The 27,633-nt window shown below is 39.0% G+C and overlaps 1 protein-coding gene across 1 annotated transcript in view; it reads left to right on the forward strand.

Annotated features, from left to right (window-relative positions):
• KLHL2 (kelch like family member 2) overlaps positions 1-27,633 on the forward strand; it is a 101,842-nt gene that overhangs the window by 11,441 nt on the left and 62,768 nt on the right. The window contains exons 2-4 of the mRNA XM_036112121.2: positions 1,460-1,585; positions 12,811-12,917; positions 21,400-21,521. Of these exons, the coding sequence (XP_035968014.1) occupies positions 1,460-1,585; positions 12,811-12,917; positions 21,400-21,521 (355 nt within the window). The remainder of the gene's footprint in view (positions 1-1,459; positions 1,586-12,810; positions 12,918-21,399; positions 21,522-27,633) is intronic.

The raw sequence follows: 27,633 nt of genomic DNA on the forward strand, positions 1-27,633 counted from the left end.
AGTGCAAGTTGCATCATTCCATACTCTTGCTTCTTTTTACCCTGCCTTTTTTCTTCCATCCATTGCTCTTATTTTCTAATATGCTTCCTACTTCACTGGTTTGTTCTGTGTATTGTCTCTTCCCTCTCTCCTCTCTCCTCTGCTAGACTCCAAGCTCTGTGAGGATAGGAGTCTTTTTTTGTTCATTGTTCACATGTATTCCAAGGGCCTAGAACAGTGCTTGGTACATAGTTGTCACTCAAATAATATGTGCTGAATGAATTTGTGAGAGAGCATGTTTTAAAAATGAACGATCCTTTCAAAATGGGTCAGAAAAGGAAGAGGTGTGAAGAGAAATGCAGCAATAGATAATGATGTTTCCCTGTTCTTTGTGTGATATATATAAACAAGTATGATTTTTAGGCTTAATTTGGTATCCTGTTTTTTTTATTTAATAGCTTTATTGAGGCATAATTTACATGCCATAAAATTCAACTATTATAATTGTATAATTCAGTGATTTTTAGTACATTTCTGGAGTTGTTCAGCCATCTCCTCGAAAAGTTGCCTTGTGTCCATCAGCAGTTAATCCCCCCTCCCTGCCGTGGTACCTTGATTTTATTTGTTAATTTTTTTTGCCCCCAAGTCTCAAAAGAATAATTTATACGCCAGTACTAATATAGCCCACGCTCTTAAAAATTATGTTTAAATATGAAGTTAAGTATCATTGCTTAATGTAGGAAATGGTATTGAACACGAGTGAAAAGAATGAGCTCGAAGAGTCAGACTGGCTTCAGTCTCACCCAGCTCTGCTGTTTAGTTACCCAAATAATTTTTTTGCCTTCATCTTTTCATCTGTTAAATGGGGATAATAATAGTAATGAGTTCACAGAGTTGTTGTGAAGATTAAGCAAATAATGCAGGTAAATGACTTAACACTGTGGCTGCTGTATAGCAAATACCCAATAAACTCTAGCTAACATGATTAATCTCTTGTTACAAGAGTAGGTCTGAAATATGTGGGGTAAATAACCTGGCAGGTGGAAAGCAAAATTCAAATCAGATTCTGAGTTTTTGAAGTTTGTATAAAATATGATCCTGTTCCTGTCTCGTAATATGTTTGTAAATAATATATGACTACAACAGATTGTTAAAAGCAGGTTAATTTCCAACACAGAGGATCATTTCTCATCATTTTTATTTTGAGTTGTCTGCCGAACCACTTTTACTGAATTTTCTTTGCTCATCTTTGACAGAGCTTTAACACCGTGGAGGTGATTACCCACTTTTTTTGTTAAAATCATAGTGACCATCAGAAAATGTTCTGAATTGTGTCTTAATCTTACATTGGGATATACTGTGAGACTTCCTCTAAACGAGTTTGGGAGATTCATTGTATCTCTTGTAGCCTGATAAACCTGAACTAAATTATCTGTAATAAGGTTTTTTCTGTTTTTTTGTTCTTTTCTTTTATGCACAGATGCACAAAGCAGGGTCATCAGAAGCCTCTCGATTCAAAAGATGATAATACTGAAAAACACTGCCCAGTGACAGTGAATCCTTGGCATATGAAGAAAGCTTTTAAAGTCATGAATGAATTAAGAAGGTATTGTTACATTAATATATGTGTAACCATGGGTCTCTTCCCTTTATTTTTCAGTTGTTTATACTGAATACACTCTTCATGCCTCATTGTTGCTTTGTGTGATACAGAGAACATTAAAAGCTTTTTCTGCAGGTTTTTTTATCAGAAGCATGAATAGTATAAGACTGCTTTGTCTGATATGGTAGCCACTGGCCACATGTGGCTAGTCTGAATCGAGATGTTCTGTAAGTGGAAAATATATAATGGATTTCTAAGATTTAATACAAAAAAGAATGTAAAATGTTTTATTAATAAGTTTTTGGGTCACCTGGGTGGCTCAGATGGTTAAGTGTCTGCCTTCGGCTCAGGTCATAATCCCAGGGTCCTGGGATCGGGCCCCACGTCTGGTTCCTGGCTCGGCGGGGAGCCTGCTTCTCCCTCTCACTCTCCCTCTGTGTGCGCTCTGTCTCACAAATAAATCAATAAAATCTTAAAAAAAAAAAAAGACAAAAAAAGAAAACTGTCAGAGAAAAATGTGACTCTGGTGGTGGTGGTGGTGGTGGTAGTGGTAGGAATTTTGAGGATTAGTGACATGTCCGTCGCTAAGGTAATTCTAGAGTATTTTGAGAGTCACTGATATGAAAGGAGTGACTTTAAAATTGATCAAGAGGCGCCTGGAGTGGCCCAGTCGGTTAAGTGTCTGACCCTTAATTTCGGCTCAGGTTATGATCTCAGGGCTGTGGGATTGAGCTCCGTTCCATGCTGGGTATGGAGCCTGCTTAAGATTCTCTCCCTCTTTCTCTGCCCCCTACCCCCAAATTGATTGAGCCACAAGTAATTTTTTTCTTAATTAAAAGACTAATGTATGTAGTAACAGTCTTGGTTTTCTTAGCTGTTTGTGAAAGACATATATATATATTTTTTACCCCATTGTTCTTTTTGTGAAAGTATATATATTTAAAAGCTTGGACTACAAAGAAGGGAATAACTTATACTTTCCTTTGATCTGTCTGTGCTATGTCTTCCTAAAAGCCCATGCTTTAAGTCCATCATTTGTTTCTTCTTAAAGATTCAGTAAATATTTATCTGTTGGGTGCTAGAGATACAGTGGTGAGCAAAAGCAGACATGTAGCTTATGGTTGAATGCAGGAAGCAGGCCTGAATCAGAGAATTACACACATAATTTACTGTAAATTTTAATGGCAGTAAGTGCTACAAAGGAGGGCTGCCTGGTGCTATGAAGGTGGATTACAGTGGTCAGGAAAGGCTTCCTTGGGAAGATAGAAATAATTGTGCTGAGATCTAAAGCAAAATAGAGGTAAAAGAAATGAAGCCAGGATGAGGGTGGGAGAGATTAGAGAACAGGATTCCAGACACAGGAAGTGGCAGTGCCCAAGTCTGGTGGTGGGAGGGAGCTGGCCTCATTGGAGGAACTGAGGGGCAGCTGGGGTGCAGATGGCCAGGGGGGTCATGACAAGGAAGAAGCCTGAGTGGTCAGGTGAGGCCCAGTATACTTATGGTCTTTATACATTTTGGTCTTTATCAGGAGTCGACATGGGAGGAAGCCATTGGAGAGTTTTAAGCAGGCAGGGTTGTGACATGATCAGATTTTCATCTTGAAAAGAACGTATTTGCTGCCAGGTGGAAAGTGGATTGGAGAGAGACAAAAAAGTTAAATTGACTTTTACATATTTGACTTGCTTCCTGGTCCTGCTCTGATAGCATTTTTATTTATTTTTATTTTTTTTTTTTATTTTTTTTATTTTTTTTTTAAAGATTTTATTTATTTATTTGAGAGGGAGAGTGAGAGAGAGAAAGAGCACAAGAGGGGGGAGCGGGAGAGGGAGAAGCAGACTCCCTGCTGAGCAGGTAGCCCGATGCGGGACTCGATCCCGGGACTCCAGGATCATGACCTGAGCCGAAGGCAGTCGCTTAACCAACTGAGCCACCCAGGCACCCTGTTTATTTATTTTTAAAGATTTTGTTTATTTGAGAGAGAAAGTGTGCATGCACGCACATGCGCAAGTGGGAGTGGGGAGCAGTAGAGTGGGAGGAAGAAGGACAAGCAGACTCCCCGCTGAGCGCAGAGACAGACACAGGCCCGTCCCAGGACCCTGAGATCACGACCTGAGCCAAAATCAAGAGTCTGATGCTTAACTGACTATGCCACCCAGGCGTCCCTATTTTTTATTTTTATTTTTACTAATTATTTTTTCCCAAATTTTTATTTAAATTCTAGTTAACACATAGTGTAATGACAGCATTTTTAATAAGTGTGTTTTCATTTTAGTCTTTGGGCAGATATATAGGTGGGATAATCTAGCAGGTCTGGCTGTGCTGTTTTAGTTTTTTAATTCCATTTTAACAGTCGTTATGAGAAGGTAAACTGCAGTGGTTACTAAATAGACCTGCAAGAAAAGTAAGAAAAACAGGCTGGTCATCTTAAGACTAAGATTTTTAATGGCTCTTCTTTTTCTTTGAAAAGTCTAGAAAGACCGACTTTTTCTAGGTCTGTTCATATCTCCCCCCCCACCCCACCTGTGGGGTGCAGTAGCTATGGCCCTTCCACTGGTGTGAGTAGCTCCCTGGTGACCCAGGCATAACTCACTGCACGTCAGGGCAGGTGACACCTGCCCCTGAAGTGGATGACCCAGGTTTGGGGACAAACTCTTTGGCCTTGGGGCAGCTGTTTTACGGCTTTGAGGCTTAGCTATGAAATGAGGGGACTGGACAGGATGGAATGTAAGGTTTGTTGTTGCTTGGACATTCTCTGAGCCTGTGAGATTTTTTTTCCTGCTTGCCTGCACCTCGTCCTGGGATTATTTAGCGCTAGCCTTCATGTACCTATTTGTCCCATTTTGGGTGTGAGCTGTATGGCTGTGAAATAGTACCTCGTTCTTTGTGTCACACCATTTCAGGAGCTAATGTGTCACCAGGCTGGTAGTTGATGCTGATTTTCAGGACAAAGAATGACCTTTGAATAGTGGGAGGGTTTTGGCTGCCAGCTCTATGACCGTGTGATTGTTTTAATAAAGTCACTAGCAGGTAGTGTTTTAAAAAATAGACTCTCTTTGGGGTTCATCAGAACCCTTTTTTTGGTTTGTTTTTAATGTCATTCACTCTCTCTTACTCCTTATGGCCCACTGAGTAATTAAAAAAAAAAAAATCTCTGAAGAGGCCTACTCCTTACAGCTGGAAATCTTATTTCCTGCCATTGCATCAGCTTCCTGCTGCCAGGAAGGGGTAGCTGAGAGTGGGTTTCCTGACTTCTGGGAAGGGAGATCTTCCTTGTTCTTACCACTCTGCTCTTGTGCCCTCACCTCTACCTGGTACAGTAACAACCGGACGGTAGGGACTGTGTTTATGAACCTTTGGCTGATGGAAGTGATTGATTTTTGGTTTTGTTTTCTTTTTTAGACAGGAGGCCCAGGTATAGCTCCATGTCCCAGCCCAATATGAGCTTGAATAACTTAAAATTACTTGGTTTAAAAACCCTGCAGTCACTTCTAAACAGTGTATTCAACAAGTATTTGTAAGCAGCTGGTTCTCCTTTGAAATCAGCTTGCCTGCCCAAGAGGCTGTGTGGGAGCCAGAAACAGTATCAGACTTGGCCCATTCCCAGCGAGCGTCTGGATTGCTGCAGGAGATGTCCAGAGAAGAGGATGAGGTGGTGGAAGATCGTGGGCCGAAGAGGATTTTCACAGGAGAAATCTACAGCGGCCCACAGAAGTGGTTTCTGCTGGGCCTGATGGCGAGCAGTAGGATTCATACAAAGGACAGGAGAGGAAAGGCAGTTCCTGGCCTGGATAATTGCATGAGCGAGGGAGCGGATAAACAGAACTTGTTGGATAAAGCGAATCAAGAGTTCATGCTGGGGAGTCAGTGCAGACAAGGCTAGGAAGCGGGAGAAGGACAGAATTGTGCAGGCTTAAATAGCGGGATGAATTTGGACTTAATCCTGTGGGCAGTGGGAATCAGGGAAAGTTTTTGAAAAGGGGAGCAGCATTGTAAGATTAATGATGTTGGAGGAACAACCTGGCAGTGTGGTGTAAGGACAGGTCTTTTTAGCAACACATCTCTGGCAGGAAATGCAGCTCTTTCAATTTCCCTAGCATGAATTGGTGGGGGTAGGAGTTTTTCAGAACACTAACATTTTCAAAATCAAATCAATAGATCTTTACAGAGGGCTTATTATGTGCAACACACTGTATTGGGTCTGTGGAGGAGACAAGCAGACTAAATCTCAGACATGTTTTATTGAGAACATTATGTTGTGGGCTTTTTGAGATGACCAAAAAAAGGAATTGTCAAGAGGTAGCATTTTGCCTTCACAATAAATTTTAAACAGAAAAGCTTCAGTTTTGTAGGTCATGGGATAAGACTGTATTTGAGCTTTAAAAATTTCAATGACTATTAGTTGGGGCCAACCTGTTACTTCTTTAGAAGGAAGATTATTTTGATACTTAAGTTGTATTTAGGAGTTGAAAGTTTTAAGTAAGGATAAATCATATGAAGCAATTCAAATGCTCCCCTATACATCACATATAAGTCATAAATATTTATTGGTTCAGTTATAATAGCAGTTCTTACGTTTTGAAAGATAATTTAAACAAAAAAGCCTGAAGCTCTCTCTTAAAGGAGTGCTTATTGTATTTTTCCTCCAGGACTTTTAGACATTGTGGATCCAGGTCACTAGTAGGGTTAAATTATCTGTTGTGCATCTTTGAAAACTATGAGTTGTGGCTCTTTAGTTATTTGTATTCTGTTGCTTAAATGGCAAGTGAATTAAAGAAAAAAATTAAGTGAGTCTGTCTTTCTCTTCATAGCTTTATTACTGTTTTAAAAGAGATTTTAGGAAATTACATATGTGAATTTTTTGTATTGCTCTAATACCTGTATTTTTTTCTATGGTAAGACATTGTGAAGTTCTTTTGTTTTCATGTTGTACTAGAGTAGAATATAAAACATTCCTTGAAAGATAGAGCAGTTGGGAAGAGCCCCCAAATCAAATAGACTTGTTTATTTAGAAAGTTTAAGATATAGTTTGAAACTTCTAGTCTCAACTAACTGGTAATCTGCAGAGTTTCTTAAGCACATGTGATTGATCTCTTTTTAAGTGGTGTTTATTGAGCATGGATAGAATCATTTAACATTTCAAAGAATATGAATAATGGATAGTAGTGAAGTAGTTTACTGACCCAGTTTGTTTCTTTTCCCTTTCTCCATGTTGTTGAATACCTACCACATATGAGAGAGTGTTCTGTTTCAAAGCTCGCTTTCACTAGGCCGTCTTAAATCAGAAAATCAGAAGATCTTACTCTGGCTTTTTTCTTTAAATTATTATAGCTAAGAGTACTCATGATTTATTTCACCAATTTTAAAAAAAACCTTTTAATGAGGAAGTTTCCTTTGTATACATCCTACATTTTCTACCACATAGGCTTTTCATCTGCATGTTCAGAAACTCATCACTGTATTACTTTTCCCCCGAAATCCCTCACCTTCCTCATTTCTCTATTCTCCCTCTCCCCACCAGCTTTCCTCCGTCCCTAATATCTTCTTTCACTTTATTTCTAATTATTCTTTCCATCTTCTCCTCTCAACTGTGGCCAAGTGTTCTTGCAGTCGTCAGATCTGAAGATCTTACCTTCCCTTCTCTGAGGTATTCGATGACATGCTTTCCCCCATGTCTTCCTGTGGCTCTGTTTTGTCATTTTTCACGTCATTGTGCTGTCTCGATTCTATTTGAAAAGAATAATATTCTCTATTCTGGGACCCTTTAGTAGTTTCAGGCAGTTTCTAAGTCACTGACTAGTAGTTTTCCCTAACTTTCCAAATTGAATGTCACCACTTCCTGCTTCCTATTTGAAAATCTCCGCAGGTACAAATCTGTTGAGGGGGCTGTGCTATTTTTCAGGACTTTTACTATGATGGTGAATCTTACTAAACCCAACATCTAGGTTTTTCCCTGTGCTTACCTGCCAACAGAAATTCAAATTCATATCAAAATCAAACCATCATGGTTTTAAGAAGAAGAAGAAGGAAGACAGTGGTGACACTTGTCATGGAGTTCTGTTGCTCTTTGAGATTATTGACATTACAGCCAGATTGTATCTCCCTTGTCTGTTGAATGAAGTTGTCAGTTACAGGAGGTTTGGTTAAATATGACTTAAGTCAGCAGTCGGGAAGCCTTTCACCTTTAAACCAGCTCATCTCCCCACCCCACCTTCCTTCGTGCCGAGGACAGTACTCCATGATGCAGCCATGTCCGGAACAGCATCTCTGTGTCTGGCTCACCCTCTGGTTCCTGGCCAGTTTTTAATTTCCTTGGCTCCTTTCCTTCTTGCCTTGATTTCTGACCCCTTGTCTGATTTCGTTTTATGTCTTGCTATTGTTTCTTTTATTCTAACACCTGATGCTGTTCCAGAGATGACTTTGGGCACATTCCTGGGCTATAGTTTGTGGTTCGCCCATGGACTCTGGCTGACAGCTCATCTCACCAGCCTGGTGCTTCGGCTGTTCCTCTGATTCCACTCCATGTGGCAGGAGTGCCTCCAGGTTTTCCTGGCACCCGAGGGAGACAGATGGACAGATGCCATGTGATCGCCTCACCACCCCCACTTCCAGTAGAAAGTAAATTCTTGTTTTAGGTGACTGCCAATTATTTTTGACCTCAGAGCCAGATGGCCTATTTTACTTTGAGAAGATAGATACACAGCAGTGATAGGTTTTTCCAGTCTTGGGAATTGGTCACTTTATATCAGAAAACTAAAGGATGTCTTGGTATGTTCGGGCATGTTTCATTAATTTTCAAAACAGTATCTTTCCTGAGAAGGATCAATTTGCATGATGTTGTTTCATTTAGGAGATGGAGTGCCTTTCATTTTTCTGGGCAATTTCAGTTTTACATAAGGCCTGTATAATTGCTCTTCTCCACATTTGAGCTTAGAGTCAGCTTCCTTTGCAAACCTCCTTAAGGTTGGGCTTGGCCTCACTTGTGTGTTCCTAAACACCTCATACCTGCCCCATCTTAAAAGTTATAGGTTTGATTTTTATAATTACCTGTTAGCTTGTCTGTTTCTCCCATTAGACTGTAAACTCCTTGCCGTTCATGGACATTATCTTGCTATTGTAAATGAGCATAGTGCATGCTTGCTTCGGCAGCACACACAGTAAATGAACATAGTGCTTGGCGCACAAGAACTCAGCTTAAGGTCAGTAGCTGAAGAAGACTCTTCTGACCGCTCGTCTGATTTAGTTCCTCCCATAGCACCTTTACAATGATGTTTTCCACTTTATCCTATAATCTTGGCATTGTCAGTCCTTTCTGCTTGGCGCACAGTAGCCACTCTGGGTATTTGATGAATGAATGAATAAATGCAAATTTTGCTAAAACCTAGATGTTGGGTTTATTTGTCTTGTTATTCTGGAAGACTTTTCCTTCTACAGTTTGTGCTCTCATTAGATTTCAAGTAATAGGAATATAAACTCAGAGACTTACCATCTAGGCTGCTAAACTAGTTGCTCTTTTTTTTTTTATTGCCAGACTTTTCATTTGTAGCTCACTCCTCCTCACCCAAAAGTTTTTCTGCTGCTTATGAACGTGCACATTTGGAAAGAGGTAAGGGTGAGACTCAGACAGACACTGGCTGAAAGAAGAAGTTTGGTCAGATCTCTCTTATCTTTGAGTGCTGTTTTAAAATATGATTTTGCTGGAGACAAAAAGAAAAAAAATGAAACACTAGAACTAAATATGTTATTGTTTTAGAATGTGACCCTTAGATTCTGTGTGACCCAATGCAGGGTGTGGCTGCATGCTAATTTGACAGTGTTTTTACCTTACTAGTTAACTAACATCCGCTAATAAGCTGGGAAGGCCAAGCTAATTATGTGACAACCAGCAGGTGTTATGCTAGATGGTTTCGATCAATGAGTAATTGTAATTGAAGCTAAATGTAATTAATTATGTGATTTGGGGGTGTTCAAGTGTAATTCCACTTAAGTTCCATCTTGAAATTAGAGCACTAAGAAGGATTACTACTGACAGAAGGAAAATAGGCGTAAAGATGTATTTGACTCATGTTTGAGTTGTGTCCAGATGCCCTGGTCATTATAGGAACACCTGGATGGCCCCATTCTTGAGAGGCTGTGTGCAACTCTGCTGACCTTGACCCCTCCGTCTCCTGCTTTTCTTTTCTTTTTTTTTTTTTAAAGATTTTATTTATTTGAAAGAGAGAGACACAGTGAGAGAGGGAACACAAGCGGGGGGGAGGGACCCCGATGCGGGGCTTGATCCCAGGATCCTGGGATCATGACCTGAGCCAAAGGCAGACGCTCAACGACTGAACCACCCAGGCGCCCCCGTCTCCTGCTTTTCGCTCTCCCTTCTCTCTCTCTGCTTTTCTTCTTCTGGGGTTCCCCATGGTGCTGTGCTGCTTCAGGTCTCCATAGCACACACTGTTCTCTCTGTTAGAAGTTCTCTTGCTCCTTCTCCATCCTGCTAATGCTTACTTGTTTTTAGAACTCAGCTTAAGGTCAGTAGCTGAAGAAGACTCTTCTGACCGCTCATCTGATTTAGTTCCTCCCATAGCACCTTTACAATGATGTTTTCCACTTTATCCTATAATCTTGGCATCGTCAGTCCTTTCTGCTAGACAACTTAAGGGCAGAGATGACCTTGCAATGCTTTGTTGAATTTGATTTTTCTAAATATTCTTGGAGAGGTAGTGCTAAAAACCCACTAAAATTAGGCCTTTTATAAATTATATATAGAACTTTAAAAATTGTTTCTAGTATATAGTATGTCAACTAATAAATTGGTATTATTTGATTTATACATTTTATTTCCCGTTTTATTCAAGCTTTACCAAGTTTGAAACCACATGGCTTTAGGTGGTTTTGTGTAGTGGTTAAAAGGCTTTGGAGCCAGACTCCATGGGTTTGAATCCTGGCATTGCCCCTAGTGGGGACTTACGGCTGGTTGTTCATCTTTAACCTTGACTTCCCCAGCTGTACATTTTGGGAGTAAAAATCATAATAATACCTACCTCCTAAGGATTGTGGTGAGGTCAGAATGAGATAATACATGCAGGTATAGCTCTTGCATAGTATTCTCCTGAAAACACCACTGACTTTTCCCACCCTGGTTACTTGTGAACCCATGGAAGTCACAGACTTGCAGAGTCGTTTTATATTCTCCGAGCAGACAGTAGACTTTGTCAGTTTTCCACAGTGGAGGACTCGCAAATGGGTGACCTGAGGCCACCTTTGATGACTCTAATGTGCGACCTGCCTGATGTCTCATACAGCATCGTGAGCCATTATAGTGACGCCCATGAGCCATACTTCAGTCTAAAGGGCATAGCAGGCTCATCAGCAGTGAGGCCTGGAACACACTTATCACCAGTGCCGTGGGACTCCTTTTTCTTAGTTTCTCTTGGACCGGAGGGAAAGTAGATGCCAGTAGGGTCTCCGAAAACTTTTGGTATGATCTCCACAGAAACAAGTTTGTAAGCAGTGCGGAAAAGTGGAAAACGTCAAGGACTTGGTGAAGCTCATGTGAAAATGTTGCTTGTGAGCTCCTAGAAAATTACAGAAGCAGACAGGCCATCCTTGTAGGAAATACAATAGTGGAGGAGGGGGCCAAGTGTGACCTATGTGTGCTATACATGTAAATTCAGTGCTTGGGTATTTGAGGTGTGGAAAGGACTTTTGGGTTCACCACACCTGTTTCAGTTATTAATGACATGACGACTGGTAAGGTGGGTTTTAGAGTTGGAGCCCTCTTGCTTGTTCTGGAAGAAGCGTCAGCACCACTTTTTGCCAAAAAGATATTCTGTGACATTCTTACTTAGCTGGAGAGTCTCATCTAGCAGCTTGTGTAGAATGTAAGAAGTGTTCACCACATGGTTTTGAATGACTTAAAATGGATATTTCAGAATTGGAGGTATAATTATGTTTGCTGAATAATGGTTTGTTTTAAGGTAACAAAATGCTTTTTAATTTTGTATATGGTAATGTTTTTTAGCCTTGAGGAATGAGATAGTTTTCACTGGTAAAATGTTCTGATTAAGTTAAGCTTCAAGTGTCTTATATGCCTTTTAAATAGCAGGTGTAATTGAATATAATTTTACCTTTGCTTGATGACCAGCATCATTTTAAGTATCTTTTTTTTTTTGGTACTTTGACCCAATTTGGTTTTCTACATATGTTTTATTTTGTCTTCATCTTAATGTCAAACTGCCATCTGCCACTTCTGCTGATGTTGTTCTTAATTCAAACAACCTCCCCTTTTACAATCCACTGATGGTTTGCTTCTAGTAATTTACTTTAGGTTGAGAAATCAGTAATCAAATTGGGAAAGATTTGTCTGTTAAACAAAGGCAAGATTCTGAGTGAGGGCCCAATGCATGTCGGGCTTTTGTCATGACTGTTTTCTGTGTGCTTCATGTTTAGGAATTCTGTTTTAAAGGATCGCAGTTTTATTTATTTTTTAAAAAGCTTTATTTATTTATTTTAGAGAGAGAGCGCGCACGCATGAGCGGGAGGGGCAGAGGGAGAGGGAGAGAGAATCTGAAGCAGACTCTGTGTGAGCCAGAGCCCAAAGGTGGGGGATCGATCCCAGGACCCTGAGATCAGGACCTGAGTTGAAACCAAGAGTCAGCTGCTTAACTCACTGTGCTACCCAGGTGCCCCAAAGGATCGCAGTTTTATTTTATTTTTTTAAAGATTTTATTTATTTATTTGGCAGAGAGAGATACAGCGAGAGAGGGAACACAAGCAGGGGAGTGGGAGAGGGAGAAGTAGGCTTCCCACCGAGCAGGGAGCCCAATGCGGGGCTTGATCCCAGGACCCTGGGATCATGACCTGAGCCGAAGGCAGACGCTTAACGACTGAGCCACCCAGGCGCCCCAGGATTGCAGTGTTTTTTTTTTTCTTAAATGTTTTATTTATTTATTCATGAAAGTCAGAGAGAGAGAGAGGCAGAGGCAGAGGGAGAAGCAGGCTCCCCGCCTAGCAGGGAGCCCGATGTGGGACTCGATCCCAGGACCCTGGGATCATGACCTGAGCCGAAGGCAGACGCTTAACCATCTGAGCCACCCAGGCGCCTCCCAGGATTGCAGTTTTAAAAGTTAGCCTCAACTTCAGAAGAGTGCGCTTTTACTATAATATATTTGCACAGGATGTTCAATACATTTATTATTGGTATCATTAAAATTTTGTTTCTCTCTCTGCTTTGTAAACAGTCAAAATTTGCTGTGTGATGTCACAATCGTGGCTGAAGACATGGAAATCTCTGCTCATAGAGTGGTGCTGGCTGCCTGTAGTCCTTACTTTCATGCCATGTTTACAGGTATGAAATGTCTTAGTTATGGGTGTTTTTTAAATGTATACAGATCTGGGCTTTTCTCTCCATACTTTCTTTTCTTACTAACATTTTACTGTTACAAAATTCAGTATCGTAATGGAAGTAAATGCTCTTGCTTTGTTTCAAATTCCTCTTCCTCATTGTTTTTCATTTTTGTAATCATGTTGTGTGTATGTGTACATTCACATACTCACAATTTTATGCTCAATTTTCCCCCTTTATATTTATGTTTACATATATTGGCTCAGTTTACTTTCCTGCTATTTATAACAACTTTTGGCACTTCATTATTTTGGCAAAAGAAAAGTGCTTTTACTGTTTCCATTTTTTCAAATGATTTTCACATATGCTTCACTTATTCTTTACCATGAATAAAGAGATGTTTATTTAGTGTCCTTTGACTTGGTTACATAAAAAAAATAGGGTGGACACTTAGGTAACTGTAAAAAAATATATAGAATGATTTCAGTACTTCCGGAAAAAAGTAATTTGCCTGCAACACTTGAAGTCCTTAACCTCATTCTTTTTTTTTTTTAAATTTTATTTGTTTGAGAGCGAGAGAGAGAGAGAGCATGAGCAGGGGGAGGGGCAGAGAGAGAGGGAGGGAGAAGTAGACTCCCTGCTGAGTGGGAGCCTGATGCAGGGCTCAGTCCCAGGACCCAGAGATCATGACCTGAGCTGAAGTCAGAAACGTAACTGACTGAGCCACCCAGGTGCCCTCTTAACCTCATTCTTAAAAAAAATAAAATAAAATAAATTTAAACGTATTACTGTACAAAGAAATGAAGTTACTATCTGTTCCAACAGTGAGCTTATAATCTTAAGAGTATTGGTAGGGCAAACAAAATACTTATAAAAACAAATGTGGTTATACTAAAAAGCACAAATACAAAGCTATTCATGCTTTAGAAATCATGAAGTATTTCTTGTGCTTAACATTTTGCTTAGATACTTCAAGGAATACAGACCAGTGTAAGTGTGCTTCCCACCCCGTAATGATATGCACACTTTAAATAATGCAGTAGTGTGTGGAAGATCTGGGTGCCCAGAGCAGTGATGCTGATGGTAAGGGCTGTGATGGGCAGCACTGAGAGAAGGGGATCTGACATGTCCTGAAACCTGATAGGTTTAAAGGACTCACACAGATGAAGATGAGTGCAGAAGGCCATGTGAAGAGGATGGGCTTAGTGTTTAGGAGTAGAGAGGAGTCTAGAGCCCCTCACTATTTAGTCTGTTGCAGCCTTGCTGTTCCTGAACAGAGGTAAATAATCAAGAATGTAGGAAGGATAGCAGAGGGGCAGTGAGCCAAGTTGGGAGGGTGCCTTTCTTTAGCTGAGGCTGGTTTGAAAAGTCAATTCTGATGAAGTGAGACTAGTCAAATTTTTATGTCCTAGGGTTCATTTCAGTCTCGTGGTTCACATCTTACTTATTTCTCCTGGACAGTTTTCTCAACAGAGTCTCTAGGCTTGTGAGAGGAGGGTTCTAGCTGGAATGTGTTGGCCTAGTTTAGGAATTCCCTGTAGAGTGCTGTCCCCTGTAAGTGGCATTCTCTCCCATGACACTGCTGTTGCTACTTCCTTATTGGAAACTATGGGAAATTCATGTCATCAATTTATGCTTCTGTTTCCCCATCTGGAGAAAGGGGATGATCATATTACCCACTTCCTAGGATTTTTGTAAAAATTAAATGAGATCATATATGTGAATTTCTTAGCAGTTTTCTTACTTGGCACAGAGAAAATACGTAATTAATTTTGGCCGTAATTATGGTTATGACTATTTTAATTGAAGAATAGCAGACATACAATGTTAGTTTCAGGTGTACAACAGAGTGATTCAGCATCCCTGTATGTTATGCTGTGCTCACCACAACACTAGCTGCCAGCCACCACCATACAACAGTATTACAATACCACTGATTATTTTCCCTGTGCTGTACCTTTCATCCCCAGAACTTACTCATTCACTAACTAGAAGCCTGTGTCCCCAACTCCCATTCACCTGTTTTGCCCGTCCTGCTACCCTTTCCCCTCTGGTAACCACAAGTTTGTTCTCTATATTTATGGGTCTGTTTCTGCTTGTTTGTTTGTTTTGTGTTTTTGATTCCATATATAAGTAAAATCATGTGGTATATATTTTTCTCTGTCTGACTTATTTCATTAGCATGATACCTTCTAGGTCCATCCATGGTGGCTCAAATGCTAAGATCTCATTCTTTTTTTTACAGCTGAGTAGTATTCTATCACATATATATGTACCAAATCTTCTTTTTTCCATTCATCTATTGATGGCCATTTGGGTTGCTTTCATGTCTTGGCTATTGTAAATAATGCTGCAATAAACAGGAGTTGTATGTATTTTTTCAAATTAATTTTTTTGGTTTTGTTTTTGGTAAATCCAAAATATATAAAGAATTTATAGAACTCAACACCAAAAAACCAAATAATTCAATTAAAAAATGGACATGCTTACTAGGCTTGACTTATGGTGAAGTGATAGTGACAGCAATAGATGCTGTTCACCTTTCTGGCGATCTTTGTACATTTTCTACTTTTGAATCCACTGAATAGTACATCATTTGTCAGAGATTAGGTAAGGAACATAAGGAGATTTGGTCTAGGTGGTTTAGTGTACATACATTTATTTACTTTTTGCTAGAATATGACTCCATTATTTCTTTTCCTGTTTTTTTTTTGATCTGAAGCCCTGTTAAATTTTATTATAAAAAATATGGTGAGGCCAACCAGTAGACCTTTGCATGCTTCCATTGCATCATACATTATGTATATTTATTTTCCCCTGCTTCGTGGGTAATCAGAAGTGTTTGCAATGGCACAGGGCATTACCTACTCTTCTTTTGTTTTCCTGTGACTCCCCTATTAGGAAATATGCAGATGTCCTTTTTTGGCCCTTGTTTTTAATCTCCCATAAATTGTAGGGAAATTTTCATTCAAATTATATCACCTAAAAAAGAATTCTGTTACTCATTGTAATTCCAAGTATTTGGGTAGAGAAGGGAAGTGAAAAGTAATTCTGTGATGTATTCACAGGTTTTTACTCTGTGAAGTATGGGCCTATTTAGAGCAAGGCCAGGTGGTTTAACTGTTACTTGAGAAAGCATATATCAGATTGGGCTCTTGTGTTTTTAAATTACTTGTTACAAATGTGGCATTTAAAATGCTATTTCTCTTACAGATACATTTGAGGCTTATTTAGTGCCACAGTCTAAAGCATATGACATCTAGTGGGAAATATTGAATTTTTACTTTTACTCCTTTGTATTGTGCTTTTTGATGATTTCTTTTGTCATATTGAACATGATTCAGTAAGTTAGAATATGAAAAGGTGGATTATCATGTGTACGATTAAGAAGTGGTATTTTTAAAAAGTTGTTTGCATGGTTATATTTGTCTAAGATTCATGCTTTCTTTCATCAAGGAATATTTATTGAGCATCTTCTGTGTGCTAGGCATTATCCTAGGTTTGAGAACTTTAGAGATGAACAAGACAGATAAGTCCCTGCTCTCATGATTCTCCTTGGAAGAGGGGGAAAGGTGAGAGAGTAAATGCAAAGAAAAGATAATTTCTGATATCATTGACTGCTGTGAAGAAAATTAAATAGAGTGTTGTGCATAAAGAGCCTAAGTTAGGATGCCTTAGTCTGCACATGACAGAAACTCCACTTAAACTGGTTTATTAAATAGTAAGGAAGTGTGTTCTCTCATAACTGGGAGGTAGGCTGGACATCAGGCATGGTCAGATCTGCAGCCTGAGAATTTCATCAGGGATCCGCTTCCTTCTCTGCCCTGCTGTTTGCAGTAAAAATGTTATCCCAAGGTTGCTTCCCCTTGTGAATGGAAGATGCCTATCAGAGTGGACTCAACATCTCAAGGAAGGAGAGGGAGGGCGTGCTTTTTCTTTTTTTCTCCCTTTTAGGGTCTAGTAGACCTTTTCCAGAAGTTACTCAAACTAGACCAAAACTGGCAGGGGAATGTGGCTACAACGTTTGCCTCAGATTAGTGGTAGGATTGGGGAATTATGTGCCATGACCATCATAGAGAATGGCTGGCAGGGGCATCCGGGTCAGCTTGCCAGAATGAAAATACCTGTGTATCAGTAGCTTCTTTGTAACCCAGGACTAATGACAAACAAAGGGGCAATAATGATTAGATTACAAATGAACCTGAAGAGTAATGGAATAAAATTTATTTACTACATGTAGTTATAAATTTGCCATTCACTTTTTAGCATTTCAGCATAGTAAAAGATTCTGTATTATACTTTTATGTTTTTCTTAGATATTTTCATATGCTAAACAATAATTGAAATTAGAATCATAGGATTTTTGCATTGAAATGGATCTTAGGGTTTGCTCTCTTAACCTGTTCACTTTTTAGAACTTTAGAGTGCATAAATAAAGTCATCAGTTTGTGCTAGGTTTCAGGAGCCTTGATTAGAGGTCTTTTAGATGGAAATGTTTCTATCCACAAATATGTCTGTAAACTTTTACAATTTGGAGATGGTGCAGTGTTCACTAGTGAGGTACTTAGCTTGGCCTGGAATGTATAGTGGATGTTCAGTGAATGTTGACTGAAATCCTTCATAGCTAGAAACCCATATTCAAGACTAATTCAAGTGTTAATTATGTTGAGTAAAGAGGCTACATTTTAGATTGGCATGTGTATCACTTTTTATTCTTCTAGTCATTCATTTATCCAACCAGAATTTATTGGGTATCTATAATAGGTCAGGCATTGTGGGATACGGAGATAAGATGAGAAAGACATCTTGCCCTCAGGGAGCTCAAGGATCCAGGTAGGGGGAACTAAGTATTATTAGGACAGAGTGGATTTGCAGGAGGTACCCAAGTGTACCCAGGGTGAGAGCCTAACCTGGCTTTGGGCCACCAATAGGTAAGCCTACCTGGAGAGGGTCCAGCTGACTCTTGAAGAATGGGGATTAGCCTGGGGAATGAGAGCATGGGGAGACAAAGAGGACAAAGCTCAACAAAGGCATCAAAGCAAGAAGTTATTCGCTGCATGTGGAAAACTACAGGAAGTTTCTTCTGGATATATATATTTTTTATTAACATATAATGTATTATTTGTTTCAGGGGTACAGGTCTGTGATTCATCAGTCTTACACAGTTCACAGCGTTCACCATTGCACACACCCTCCCCAGCTTCCATCACCCAGCTACCCCATCCCTCCCACCCACCTGCACTCCAGCAACCCTCAGTTTGTTTCCTGAGATTAAGAGTCTCTTATGGTTTGTCTCCCTCTCTGGTTTCATCTTGTTTCATTTTTCCCTCCCTTCCCCTATGATCCTCTGTCTTGTTTCTCAGATTTCTCATATCAGCGATATCATATGATACTTATTTTGCTTAGGATAATACCCTCTCGTTCCATCCACATTGTTGCAAATGGCAAGATTTCTTTCTTTTTTTTTTTTTTTTTGATGGCTGCGTAATATTCTTCTGGATATATTTTAAGGCTAGAAGTAGGAGAGAGAGGAGGCTGGATAGTGAAGCAGGGACTGAATATGGAAGGAGCTCACATGCCTGAACTAGGAGCAGCTGGAGGCTTTTGACTACCATGGTCAGATCTGTGGAGTCGTCCCGGGGGCAAGGAAAGAATTAGGAGGTTGCTGTGCTGGTGTTGGCAAGATGTAGTAGGACCCTGGTGACATAGTGGCGGAAGGGATGGAGAGGAGAGGGGGCATCGATTTGAGATCTCTCTGAGGTTCATTCTGAAGGTTTTAGTGAATGATGGGATGGGTGGGTAAGGAAGAGGGGAGAGTCAAAAGTGCTTCTCAGGATTTTAGTGGTGATATCTGTGCGGATATCCTCATAGAGCTTCACAGGTCTACATGATCAAGATACAGAAGCAAAACACCCTAATCTGGAGAGAGACTTTGTGAAGTTAAAAATGATATGAATAAACTCTGTACAGTATCATTGAATATTTTTTAAAAAGGCATTATCAAAAATAAATCTCACAAAACCATAGTGCCTAAAGATTTCCTCTATAAACAACAAAGGGCAGTAACTCAGGTAATGTGTAACAACTAGAATTAGATTTAAATAGCTTTTACAACTCTCTTTATTTTTATTTTTTTTAATATTTTTTTAAAAAAGATTTTATTTATTTATTTGTGTGTGAGAGAGAGAGAGAGAGCACAAGCAGGGGGAACTGCAGGCAGAGGGAGAGGCAGGCTTCCTGCCGAGCAAGGAGCCCAATGTGGGGGACCCTGGGATCATGATCTGAGCTGAAGGCAGATGCTTAACCGACTGAGCCACCGAGGCATCCCTACAACTCTCTTTGGTATATGTTTTAATTCTTAGTATTTACTGGAATTTGTAAACTATTAATGCAATCTGTGGCAAGCTGTTTGTTACTGTTTTTGTAGATTAACATGAAACATAAGGATTAAAAACATTTTTAAAGCAACACATGATAGAGATTGAATTTGTTGAAAGCAGATACAGTTTTCTGGGGAAAGAAAATTCATATTAAAAAAGACTCATATGGAATATAAGAATTAGCAAAGTATGTCTTATAGCAATACCTTAAAAACTAGAATATTAAAAACTGCTTGGCAAAGGACTAATTTTTCACACAAATATGTAAATTAAAGTCAGACTTGTTTTTGTCTAAGCTAGGTCATGCCTAAGTCCTGAGAGCTGAATTCACTCCTTGAGAACTAAGTACATGGCTTTATACTTGTGTGGCCTCAGGCCCTGCAGGGCTTTACACATCACCGGAGCCCTATAGGTGAATTAGATGTGGCCTTTGTCCAAAGTCCAAGTCTACATTCCAAAGTGTCTTCACTTCAGACACAAAAGAACTTTGAGATGATACAAATCCTATCTGTCTACAAGATCCGAGAGAGTAGGATAGAGGAATGTGCCTTTATATAATATTTCTGTATTTCTCAACCTTTCCTTTTTCCTCCCTTTTTTTAGAGGGGAAAAAACATGCTGAGGCAACAGACACATAACCCAGTCCCTTGTCCCCTTGTCTTCCTGCTGTATAGGCATACATACCTCTTTCTCATTAACTATCTCCCTTCTCTTGTAACACCGGTGGATGCCCCCCGTCCCCCCCGCACCCCTCCCTGGGAGGTGGCAGGATACTTTTGAGATATTTTAGCTCTTAGGAGAACAGCTTCTTTCTGAGATCTTGTCAGAAATAATCTCCAGGGAAGCATGCAGTTAAATGTACATCACTATTATTATTTCTCTTCTCCCAGGGTTTGTGTTTACAAAGGAATTTTGTGTAATTATGGATTCCCGTAGGCTTTTCTGATAGCTTATGGTCGCTGACAGTGTACCATGGCTAAAAAAGAAATGAACTTTCAAGAAATCCTGAGGCTGTTATGTTGTTTTTCTAACAGATACTGGATTAAGGTGAAGGATTAATGGTTTTGATGCTGCTTCTTTTGTCTTTGAAACCCAATGGATCCAAACCCTTGTGCTAGGTGTCTCATAGTACTCAACATAATTTTTAGACTGCCTTCATCATTTTAAATTGAAGTTTTCTTTCTCTACCATTAGATAATTTATGTTTCCCTATGTCTTGGGTCATTTTATGTTGTCCACACATATGAGCTTAAACCTGCTGCTTTCTCTCCCTAAGTTCCCTTCTCTTTTCTGCTTTCCTGTTTCTTTCCACAAGAGAGGACCTTATTTATGATCCTTGAATGTTTCACTAGTTCAGTGAGTAAAGGAGAAAGGTCTTATAGCACTTTCTGGCAGGCAGTGAGATAGAAGAATATCTGGCTTTAGTAAGAAAGGCTGGTATGGAAGTGACTTAGGTTTGTGGATGAAGTTACCACAGATGACGAAGAGGAGTAGAACTTGGACTAGAAGATCTCTGTAACAAACCCATGTCATTGACTAGCCCTTTTGTGATCTTTCTTTTGTCTTGCATTCCCTCAGCAGCTTCTGTAGTTTGTGTCCTAATTGTTTCCTGCATGAGGGTCGTGCTGTCCCCGAGAACAAAGCCTCTGTGTCCGGTGCAGGCCACTCATGCCCATGGCAGCCACTGCCATGCTTATTGAATGAATGCTGCTAACCAAGTGGGTCCTTTTTAGCAAGTGCTCATTGCTATTAGTCAAAAGGGGTAACATTGTGACTCTTCTAGTCATGAGTAGAAATCCAAAAGGAAAACAAGCTGCCCACAAGCATGGACCAAAAAAAGCATGGACAGCATCAGATACTGAACCTAATAATGCCACGGGTATTATAGCTGGGCACGTGGCATGTTCACTGTTTTGATGTGGTAACGGAAGTACATTTTATGATTTGCTTAGGTAAGCTGCTAGGGGAGGTAATGGAATGTTTTAGGCCTGCAAAAAGTGGCTGGTTGTGTTGCCTACAAAATATAGTGAATGGCAAGAAAATGGTATTGGTATTTCCACAGCAGTGGCTTGCAGTAGTGTCACTTTTCCTCCTTTGTGTTTTAGGTGAGATGAGTGAGAGCCGAGCAAAGAGAGTTCGAATAAAAGAGGTAGACGGCTGGACTCTGAGGATGCTGATCGATTATGTTTACACTGCAGAAATTCAGGTTACGGAAGAAAATGTACAGGTGAGAGTAAACCCGTCATACCATTTGGCTCTTCGTACATGCCAGTTTTTTAAATCAAAATAGCATACCCACACCACAGGATACTTTTTGTACAAAGTAATGGAATTCATTGTTAAAACTGAATTTCTAAGGGACATTTGGAATGATAACATCTTTCTAATGATGTTTCTGATTTCAGTATCTTTTATAGTCTTGAAGTTCCAATCTTTCAGTTCTCTGAATGACACTTGTTTGTGAAAACGCTGTCATATTCATTTTTAACTACTGATTGATGCTGCCCACATTTCTCTGTTCCCTTGAGGTTAAAATCTACAAAGGATGTTTTTGACTATCAACAGTCTTTACTTCTTTTTCTATTACAGCATATTCTGTGATTCTAGAATTTAGCTAAAATTTGACATTGCATTTTCTTTCTTTAAAGAACAAATGTTTTATATATATATGATGTAAATGAATAATACAGATGTATGTAGTGTAGAAGGTGAAAGTGCCTCTTTTAAACTGCCCTTCCTTTCTCACTCACCCCAACCCACACACATTGATCTATTCTCCTGCCCCAGAGGGTAGCTTCTGCTATCTGCTTGGTGTGAATCGTTTCAGACCATTTTCTATGCAATTATATATACCCATGCACTCACACCCATGCACAGTTTTCCTGATATAAGTATATTTTCACTATGCCTGTTATTCTGAAACTTGCTTTTTTCACTGTACAAAGTATCTTGAAGTTCTTCACACGTCAGTATATGTGGGCCCAGCTCCTTTTTTTGAATGGCATCCCATATGTTAATCAGCATATATGATTTTTCCACCTTTATAAAAGTACTGCAGTGAATGGACATTTTTATATTTATATCCAAAACTTCATGGAATAAATTTCTCAAATGTAATTGGTGGATCAGTGGGTGCATGCATGTTTTAATTTTTGATAGTTATGCCAAATTGCCAACTGAAAGTTTATTTATACTCCTTGTTCCAACAGGTAAACTGTGTTTTGAGGACAACAAAAAGAATTAGGACTAACTTCTTAAGAAATAATTTCTGAATTCTACTTGCTCAGATAGGAAAGTGTGGGCTCAATCTTTTGTCCCTTATAATTAGTTGAAATATAATACAAACTTTTTGAGTTTGGAGACTGAAATCTTTGGACATTAACTTGTTAAGACATGCTGTTATTAAATCTGAAATATTGGCAGTGGTGAAGCCTTCGGGTGATCTTTCCCAGATGGCCTCATTTGCCTTTGCTTGGAAATCCAGTTCATGAGGTAAGGCATTTGAAACAACCTTGGTTGTTTGGATATTAAAGTCGTGTATAAAGGTGTGAATCAACTGCTATGCGAACTTTTTTTTTTAACCTGGAGGAAAGTGTTTGGTTCATGTCATGAAGTAACAGTACCAACAATCTGATTTTTTTCTGTACGGTTATGCTAGTTGCTGGATTTAGGGACATCATTTTCAACAAGATTTTATCTTGGTTTTCTTTTTGCTCCTTTTTAAAAATTCATTTGAGTTCATGGGCCTCATTGTGCCGTGTATCTGACCTTCAGCCAATGAATTGCTGTCATAAAATGTGACATGGGGGAAATTTGCAAAAGATGATTTAGGCCTAATAGACTGTGTGAATTCAGCCCTCAGTGCTGTTTGTAGTCGTTCTTGCGGTGGAGACATTGGCCTATGAGGAACTGGGAGAACGCCTCTCTTCTTTCTTTTAATAACTATCACTTTCCAGTCCTGAAATATTAGTCATCACAGCCTTTCAGAAAACCTCTTGCCATGTTGATTTGCCTTTTTTGTATATGTTCAGCTCCTACAGGAGTACATTCAAAGAGTTGTATTTGGCAGACTTACTAAATGCTTAATATTCATGTAGTTTTTATTTTTGGGGGGGTGGGGGAAGAGAGCTTAGCCTCATTTATATTCCATTGAAAAATACTTATTTTAGAAAAGGCAGTTTGGAAATAAAATTGATTAAAATAAGTTGCCTTTTCCGTAACAAGTATTTTTCAGTGAAATACAAAATTAGGGTTTACCTATCAAGATATGCCAAACTGCTCTCTCCTCTGTCTTGTTTATTTTTGTCTGTGTACACTTTGTTATATCTTTCTTATAAGCACTGGTCACCTAGGGAAGGGAGTGGTATGGTGGAGGTATGTGGTGTTCTTGTTAAAGTTAAGCTAAAATTTTAAATGGCCCCAACTGGGAGCCTGCTCTGAGTATATATATTTTGAGAGAATTGACAGTGGGAGTAGACCTTTCTGTAGTTCAAAAGTTTGTTGTTATAGGTATATTTTCTTATTAGACCTAGAATCAAGTCTCTGGTCAGGTAACCTCTCTTTTAATAAGTTTCTGTTTTAGTAATAAATAATAAAATACGATTTTAGGATAGCAGATATCTTAGTGTTTTACTTTGGGATTACATGTTTTGATGTAGAATCATGGTGCCATAGAATGTTGAGGTCCAGCTGTCTTAGTCAGTTGGTGCCTGAACAGGACCATAACCCTGGTTTCCCTGATTCCTAGTTTAGGGCCTGTTCTGTGATACTATATAGTCTCCTATTACACAAATTAAAAAATATATATATCACAACTGTTTGAGGTGAAGGTTGAACTTTGAGTCAGAATGAGGGATTGAATCAATTTGAAGCATTAACTCCAAAAAAAGAATAATTATTATTGTGTCATATAAGTAATAGCACTTTAATTTCTTGGCTCTTCAGGGTTTCCCTGATTTTTTTTTTTTTTTTTTTTGATGTTGCTGTTTTTTGTTTAGGTTTTTAAATTTTGGTCTTGAATTTAGGTATTTGCTTTTATTTATGGCAAGGTTGGGGAATAATTTGAGCCAAATGAATTTGTTTGTGTATTTTTTTTAAAGGAGAAATAAAAGGAGAATATATATCTTACCACGATCATGCTTTTAATTGAACTTTGTTGTTGTTGCTATTGAGTAATTTAAATTTAACTTGTTTCTAGAGTTTCCAGTGAAATTTTATAAACATTATGTATCTGGGAACAGAGAAAATAAAGTCAAAGGCTATTATAAAGTAGTTTTTTAAATTTGAGGACATCATGGGGCGCCTGGGTGGCTTTTTCGCTTAAGCATCTGACTCTTGGTTTCAGCTCAGATCATCATCTCAGGGTTGTGAGATTGAGGTTGTGAGATTGAGATTGAGATCGGGCTCCTAAGGTTCTCTCCCCCTCTTTCTCCCCTCTGCCACTTGCTCGAGCTCTCTTAAAAACACATACACACAAACACAAAAACTGTTTAAATTTGGGGACATCATGGATTCCTTTGAGAATGATGAAAAACTATGGACCCTTTCCCAAGTAAAGTGCACATAGCCATTTATGCACAGAGTTTTGCATACACTTTTAGGTAATTCATGTACTTTGTCTCTCCCTGCCTCACTCTCCCACTGTTAAGAATACTTAGCTTTATATGTGTGTGTTTGTATGAAGGTTTATTTTCAGTTATGTACTAGGCATTTTACATATATCTCATTTGATATTCATCACCTTATTAGATAGGTATTAACTCCATTTTGCAATTAAGGAAGCTCAAGAAGGCTAAGTAATTTGTTCAGTATCACATAGCAGCTGTTAAGTTGCCATTAACTAGTGTTGCTTAAAAAGAGAGTTTATAAATTTGAAAATAAAAATACCTTTATAACTAAAAATATTTTTTTCATTATCTAAAAATTATTGGAGGTTTAACTCTTCTTCATTTGATGTGTTGATCAACATTTTTGGAGAATCCTAAAGCAACTTGAATTTTTCAGAACATTTACTTCATTGCTAAATTTGTGGTTTTGTTACATACATTTTGACTTCTCAGCTTTTGTGTATTTGTTTTGGCTTGCTAAAAGTAGCTAAGAGTTTTCACTTGATTTAAGTGTGAAAAACAAAGGTAAGTATCTTAATAGACAGTGCCAGTGTAAGTAAATACTCTTATTTCCAAATTAATATTATATGAGTGTTCATCTATAAGTTCTGTCTACATTAGAACTTTTCTCATTTCAGAAGAATTTAAGAAGCATCTGATAATTGTGAGTGGATATATTTTAAACAGTTCAGAAAACTTAGATGTTGCATAAATTGAAATTATTTGGGATAGAAAATCTCATCTTTTTGGAAAAGGAACAGAATTTAAGTGAAATTTTTCAAGAGACAGTTAAAATTAATTTTTGGCAATAAACACACCACAGTATTTTACACAATCTCAGTACAGTAGAAAATTCAACATAGTGTGTCCATTTTGTTGGTGGTGTAGGGCAGGTTATTTTTGTTTGTTTCAGACCAGAAGTGCTAACACTATATTGTATAACTTTTTACCAGTGAGGTGTTCCTAAAAAGAAGGCATCAGAGGGAAAGAGCATCCACAGTAGGAGACCTGTTGACATGGTTGACCACTTAATCAACAAAAGGCTATTAAAGTGGAGAAACCATCAAAAAAGAATACATGTATACCCCAAATATTTTATTTTAACTTACAACATGCAACTGTAAAATTGTATGACAATTTTTTGTTGTAAAACTAGTGTGGTTAGCTGCTCGGAGAGCCATATGCTTCTTTGCACATAGGGCATCATAATGATGGAGCAACTCTAATTTTCTAGTTTTTAAAAAAGTGCAGCAAGAACTGAGACACTTGAAAACAAATCTCAGTGCAAAGTCATCTTTGAGTTACACAATTTCTCTTTCCTTCCCCCATGTGTAATTTGAGAGCTTTTTTTTTTTTTTGCAGTAACACATTGATCAAATCATTCTAAAGCAATCAACTTAGTTTTCATAGAAATAGCTCTCTTTTTACACTTATATCTCATTGGATTATATATGTTTATTTAAATTATATAATTTCAGTAACAAGTGCAAGTGTCATAAACAGATTTGGGAGTGAAACCAAGATGTATGAGTTGATAAAATGCAACTCAGCTGGAGGGGCAGAAGTGTGCAAGCATATTAGAGAGTACAGAGAACTTGGGAGAATTGGTTAGTCAGGTGAGCAGGTGAAGCAGTGGCTGGTAAACCAGTGCTTTTGCTGTGTGTATTTCTGCATTGTGTAGATAAACACTGAAATGAGATTCCCATTAGATGGATATTTATTTTAAAATGGATATTGAAAACACCCTATCATTTAAGCAGACTGATGGAGTATCTGCTAAGTCTTCAGTCCTGCGCTTGGTCCTGATGCTACCAAAAATGAACAAGGAACAAAGCATAGTAAATAGAGGATAGCTGTTGGCTGTGCTATTGAAATACCACGTGACTTTGTCCAAAGTTCTTACCTTCTCTGAGCTTTATTTTCTTGTCTGAAATGGGATAAATTCTGTTCTTTCATATATAGGAGCTTGTGAAACATCACTCATTAGATAACTGGTTTATGTACAGGTGAGACATGCTGGGACCTCACTAAAAGCATAGTTGGGATTGAGGCTTGGGCCAGAAATGAATGGGGCCAAGAATAGGGGCACGAATCTGGGAGAGCAAGCACTCAGTAAGTATTTTTTAATTTATTTTTAATTGTAATTAATTTATTTTTTTAAAGATTTTATTTATTTGACAGAGAGAGAGAGAGCACAAGCGGGGGGAGTGGGAGAGGTAGAGGGAGAAGCAGGCTCCCTGCTGAGCAGGGAGCCTGATGTGGGGCTCGATCCCAGGACCCTGGGATCATGACCTGAGTTGAAGGCAGAGGCTTAACCAACTGAGCTACCCAGTTGCCCCTATAAGTATTTTTTAAAATTGAGGGCGGCATGTAATCCGAATGAAAGTGCTCCAGGACGAGTGACGGGTTCAGGTCTGAATGAGGTGCTCCAGGAGGCATGGCAGCAGGAGGTCTTGTGGTGGTGGTGGTGGTGGTGGTACCTGCTGCTAGGCTGCTGACAGTGTCTTTGATCCAGGAAGAGCTGCCCTGAGTGAACGGTGAGTCAAGTCTACAGCCCCAAGCTCACTTGTTGGGAAAGAGACTTGGTAAACGCTAGGCAGTTGTAATACCATAGCTGTGTAAAGTTGGGACTGTGGATGGCAAATCCAGGATCTGAGGCCATGCTCAGTTGGGCAGGGCTTTAGGGCTCACAACGTGGCTTGGTAAGCATGAGGATGCTTTGGGAAGCAGACC

Source organism: Halichoerus grypus, chromosome 3, assembly GCF_964656455.1.
Source record: "Halichoerus grypus chromosome 3, mHalGry1.hap1.1, whole genome shotgun sequence".
Taxonomy (NCBI): domain Eukaryota; kingdom Metazoa; phylum Chordata; class Mammalia; order Carnivora; family Phocidae; genus Halichoerus; species Halichoerus grypus.